This window comes from Photinus pyralis, unplaced genomic scaffold (genome assembly GCF_008802855.1).
Source record: "Photinus pyralis isolate 1611_PpyrPB1 unplaced genomic scaffold, Ppyr1.3 Ppyr1.4_LG1, whole genome shotgun sequence".
NCBI lineage: Eukaryota > Metazoa > Arthropoda > Insecta > Coleoptera > Lampyridae > Photinus > Photinus pyralis.
This window is the reverse complement of record NW_022170249.1, coordinates 13,091,728-13,097,135: the sequence shown is the minus strand read 5'-3', so window position 1 is coordinate 13,097,135 and position 5,408 is coordinate 13,091,728. Positions and strand designations below refer to the sequence as shown.

Here is a 5,408-nt window from a genome sequence, read left to right as displayed (position 1 = left end):
GGGGTTAATTTAGTTTTCATTAAATGTTAAGAGTTAAAAAAAATTCCGTTCGTTTACTTCATGCATTAGTTACTAGGTAATTGTTGATTTTATGGGAAATGTAGTTATGACAATATTGTAGCACACACAAAAGCTTTCATTTAAGAAAATGATGAAGTCGGACCAATAGTTCTAAAGATAGGTATAGTTGATTTTATAAAACTCAACATCCGCCATCTTGGATTGGCCGCCATTTCTATTAGCTACCACTTTGAGATGGCAATTATCGTTTTTTTTAAATCCTAATGCATGTGTCTAACCGTGGTAAAAATGAAAATTGGTACCCCCAAATTATACCATTTCCTTAAATTTAGCCAGTTGGCCCATAGACTAACCCGAGGACTAACCTAGGTAGGTATTACTTTTACAATTTTACTATTGCTTCCATGCCCCGGGGCCCGGGCTATATGTTTTTAGCGCCCTGGGCCACATTTAGCTGGCGCCCCCGTAACTAATGTTTATGTTACGGTAAGGGTACATAATGTGGTAATTGTATACATTTACCGGAGTCTTTGGTAAAAGTAGAAAATAATCTTAAAAGACCCTCTATTTCCTACTTTTACCGGTAATTGTTTACAATCGCCAGAGGAGCTTGGTGAAAGTAAGAAATTCAAATTTCGAGGATCGACACGCAAGCGCAGTGCGTTTGTTTACCACGTGCATGTGTGATCCTATTATTAGTCTGCAGTGTTGATTCTTCGTAAGTGTTTATATCAGTTCTGCCATACAAAATTTGCCTCTTGTTATTGATTCAGGCAAAAAAACTCTTGTTTTTAGGTTAAAAAAAAATAATAACAAAAATTACACTTCTTAAAAAAACTATTTGAATTTATTGTTTTTATTTCTTCCTTTGATATCATTTTCTTACTTTTACCGCTGGTCCTTGGTTATTGTATACAATTACCGGTAAAAGTAGATAATTGAGAATAATTTCGTACATTTACCAGTGACTTTGGTGATTGTATACAATTACCGGTGATTGTATACAATTACCAATTATGTACTTTTACCGTAACATTTATACCTAACAGTTAAATTGTGTACCTACTTAGTGACCGAGCTTCATAGGGATATTTATCTGTATTCATTTTGAAACAAAGTGCACTAAGAGTCACAGAGGCGAGGAATGTCCCACTGGCAGAAATAAACAGCATTTTATACTACAAACGTTGAATGATAAGTACCTACGCTTATTTGGGCACATTTATTTTGCCAAAAATTATTCACAAGCCCAGATCTAAATTGCAAATAATAAAAGATTCTGGACAGTGTGCAGTCATGGGGGGGATATACAGTGCGTTCAAGATAAGAGGCTCACCCCAATGTCTCTTATTTGGCGAGCTACGAACAATTTGTCATATATAATTTTATATATGGCAATGACATTGACATTACGATCTAATCCATCGCAACTTCCTGTATCACTTCCGGTTTAATCGGAAATTGATTGCATATTTTGATGCTACACAGTGCTGTTTTGAAATGGAACAAATTCCGACTACTTTCGGAGAAAATCGTTTTTATTTTTTACTGAAGTTATTTAAAAAGATCAAATTTGTTTTTTCTTACGGAAGTCATTTTTACGTTTTGTGTCATTTGACTGTCACTTTTTTCTGATTTGAAAAATGTAAATATCGCTATTTTTTAATAAGAATTCTAGAGAAAAAAAAGTGGTCATAATAATGTATCATTTATTTTGGAATATCTTTTTAAATAACTTCAGTAAGCAATAAAAACAATTTTGCCAAATTTCGTTTTTTCCGTATATTACATATTCTTGATTCTGTGCAGTATATAGAAACTTAAAAAAATTATTATATTACATAACAAAATGTATAGGTAATATAGAAAAACTCAAATTAAGGAAAATAATATTTATTTCATAATTTCACTAGTTTGCGTTGAGAAAAAGGTTACTCTTTTGTATTTTCTTGATCTAGGTAATATTAGGTAAAGAATGATTATATACTATATGCAATATAGCTACAAGATTATCCGCAGTCTGTCACTGCACTTACACCGTTACCTATTCAAAGGTATATGCGGACGTCAACTAGCAAAGTCGTATAATTGATTATTATTATAGTTGAAGGTGCACATACGCCGTCGGGAAGTTTTTCGCGTTAAATTTAGTATAGGTAATACCACTTTTTTTTCCCTATCTATTTAGGTTTTCCCTGCGTTTTGAAATAAATGCGCACGAGTTTGATTTTCGAAACAACACATCATAACACTCCCGCTTAGATTGAGGTCAAATGCATCGACCGCAATATTTCTTCATAGTTTAACCAGGATAAATGATAATGTAGGTACCTATACAATTTTTGAGAAATAGGTAGGTATATACCTAGGTATACCTATCGCATTAGTTTCACACACGGTAAAAAACTCAGTTCATTTACGCTTCAGTATATACATCTAAGTAGGTATGTTTGTTTTAAAATGCAAGGTTCGTATGGTATAACTAAACATAAATACAAGAAAATAAAAACACACGTAAAAAACCGCCCAATGGCTTGTAGTTGCTGTGATTTGTATATTTGGGGAAAACCATGACCGCCAACGCCTTAAGTAAAAAATCACTAAAGTTTCAAGCGACAAATTCAAACTGTCTGCAGTCATTTTGAATTACCCCGTATTAAACGTGAACTTGCGTGTTTGGTATAAACCTGATATGTTACCGGCAAACTGCAAAATCCGGCATTTTGCAAAATCCCTATAGGCATTTTGCGAAATGACCAATGCAGCAGGCAAAGTGAGAAATGGAACTCGACTTCGCACTTCGCCTGCCTCTCTTTAGGGATTTCGCGAAATGCCAAACATTCAGGCAAAGTGAGAATTCTCGGTTATTTTCCACAGATTGCGCGTGCATCTGTGCCAAACGTAAAACCGTCGCGTTATAGCACCTTCCCCCATTTGATATATTCTCCACAGTAAATCCAAAGCGTGACTCAACAGAAAACCCATAGAAGAAATGCAGTCTAAACGTGAACGCAATATTTAGGGAGTACTTAAATTAAATCGCAATCGTCGCGTTGTTTACCATTCAATGGCAACGCTGTATGCGCAATCTGTGGGAAATGACGAAGCTTTCGCACTTTGCCTGCATGTTTAGGCATTTCGCAAAATCCCTAAACAGAGGCAGGCAAAGTGCGAACTGCAGCTCCGTTTCTTACTTTGCCTGTTGCATTCGTCATTTCGCGTTTGCAAAATGCCGGATTTCGCAGTTTGCTGGTAACATATATATTACACATGCATCGTTTAATTTAAACATTTCGTGGATCTATTTCTCCAAGCGCGTTGTAAGACAACCTTGTTTTATCCGAGAAGAGTAGTCTGCATTTTGCCTGGATCAATTGATTGATAATACAAAAATAAAAACGGTGCATTTTATTAAGTGGGTTTTGCCACATCTTGTCAGTCCTACCGTTATTCTTCAATACGATCTATACAAGTTTAGGGCTCTAAATTACTATAATCATCAGCAGACCGGTTCATAATTTTCAAACTATAGTCTTCTCTGCCCCTTTACGATACCATTTTCACCTTGGTTTTAACTGTGATATACACAGTTTTAATCCACAACGTGTACACTGTACAGGATGCGGTCACTAGTTATGTACGATAGAGATATCATAGACAACAAAACTCTTGGTTCAACAAAAACCAACCACACAGGTCACAGTACCTACTTATAATATGTTATGTCAGCGCGATATAAAAACGCCAGGAGTTAGTTGCTCTGCAGAGAGCATTTTGAATAGAAAGGAAAAGTACCTACACAAAATAAGAGCACAACGAGAACACCCTTTAAGTACGCTTTTGGCCCCTGGGTAACCTAAGGCCGAGCTTCACCATTGCACCCGCGTTTCAAGGTTCCAACAAAACGGGGCCCTAACGCTAACCCTAACAAAGCAACTGTCGAAACACACGTACATAATCACAAACAAAATGTAGCTATAAAATCAGAAAGCTTCGTGAGGTGACTATAATACGAGCATTCAATCACAACATGGGCCCACTAATTTTCAAACCTCACGAAAAGATATTTAAACTGAAATAACTACTCCTACCATCAGTTAAGCAAAGTCGCGGGTACATCACAGATTAATTTGTCAACTCAATAATTTTTAAACTAGAAAATGTCTACGTACGAAGATGCCCTTTTTTACGCTTTGTGATTGAAACCCTTTTCATGCATACACCGACTTAAGGTTGTCGCACACTTGTCCGTTCCGTTCCGTTATGGACCGTTAAAACACGTTCAACATAAAAGACATTGAATTAAACGTCTCTGCGCACATTAGCCCGTTCCTTAACGTTACGTCACAACTCATAAAGGTGTCTACCCACTACAACGTACAATATACGATGACCATGCCAGGCAAAAAAATATTGTTTGTATAGAATAGTATGATGCTATGCCCACTAGACTGTTTTGTCACCGACCACCGTAACGTGGTATGCACGGAGCGTCAACAATATAGTCCTTGAGAATATTTTGCCGGTGCCGGTACGCTCCTTGCATGGCACGCGACGGCCACAAACCGGTGCGCGAAGGCGCAGAAAGGATGAACACACGGAAGTACATATAAAATTGTTCTTCATCATCAACTACTCCCTCGACTTTTCGTTTCGCATCCTCTTCCTGACGAGTTTGTTTCAAGTACAACCGAGACAACGGAAACCTTACACACGGGTATGATAAAGTGGTGATACGGTCTAGTGGGCATAGTAGTCCGTGTGGTTTACTTTCCATGCCTGACACGTTCATAGTATGATCATGATACGGTGCGGTGTAGTTGGCAGATACCTCGTGTGCGTTAGCCCGAACCGTCGACGGCCGTGACGGAACAGAACGAACAAGTGTGCGGCAACCTTTATAATTTCTGTTTTGTAGGTACATTATTAAATTAGAAGCATTTGAAGGGTTTCCTATAAAAAAGATTTATTGTTTATATTTTGGATAAGTAGACCGAATTAGTATGCCGATTACGTATTGCGTTACGTCCATTGTATACATAGGTAGATACATACTAATTATAATACACATAACAGACAGACACATAAACTAATTCAAACGGTATTAAAAATGACTATACACATCTTTAACACTTATCGGTTCAATGTTTCTTATTAGTCATTCGTTGGGGAACTACAACAGTCTAGTTGAACTATTTATCAGGAAGAATATAATTTAGTAATAATAACTCTTAAGTGTGCACTTGAAATTCCTAGGCACTTTCGATAATATAAATATACGATCCATCATACACATTATGTTAATCGGTGAACGTTAAACCAACAACTGAAAATACTTAAGGAAAGATTTAATTGGTTACTAACATTTTTATAAAATGAAAATATTA

At 36.5% G+C, this 5,408-nt stretch overlaps 1 protein-coding gene across 1 annotated transcript in view; it reads right to left on the bottom strand.

Moving 5' to 3' along the window:
* The window catches only part of LOC116174850 (zinc finger FYVE domain-containing protein 26 homolog), a 13,883-nt gene extending 9,070 nt beyond the window's left edge, over nt 1-4,813 (bottom strand). Inside the window, exons 1-2 of the mRNA XM_031492904.1 lie at nt 4,733-4,813; nt 4,489-4,687 (exon numbers count right to left, since the gene is read on the bottom strand). Coding sequence (XP_031348764.1) covers nt 4,489-4,687; nt 4,733-4,813 — 280 coding nt within the window. The remainder of the gene's footprint in view (nt 1-4,488; nt 4,688-4,732) is intronic.
* Nucleotides 4,814-5,408: the final 595 nt, after the last annotated feature.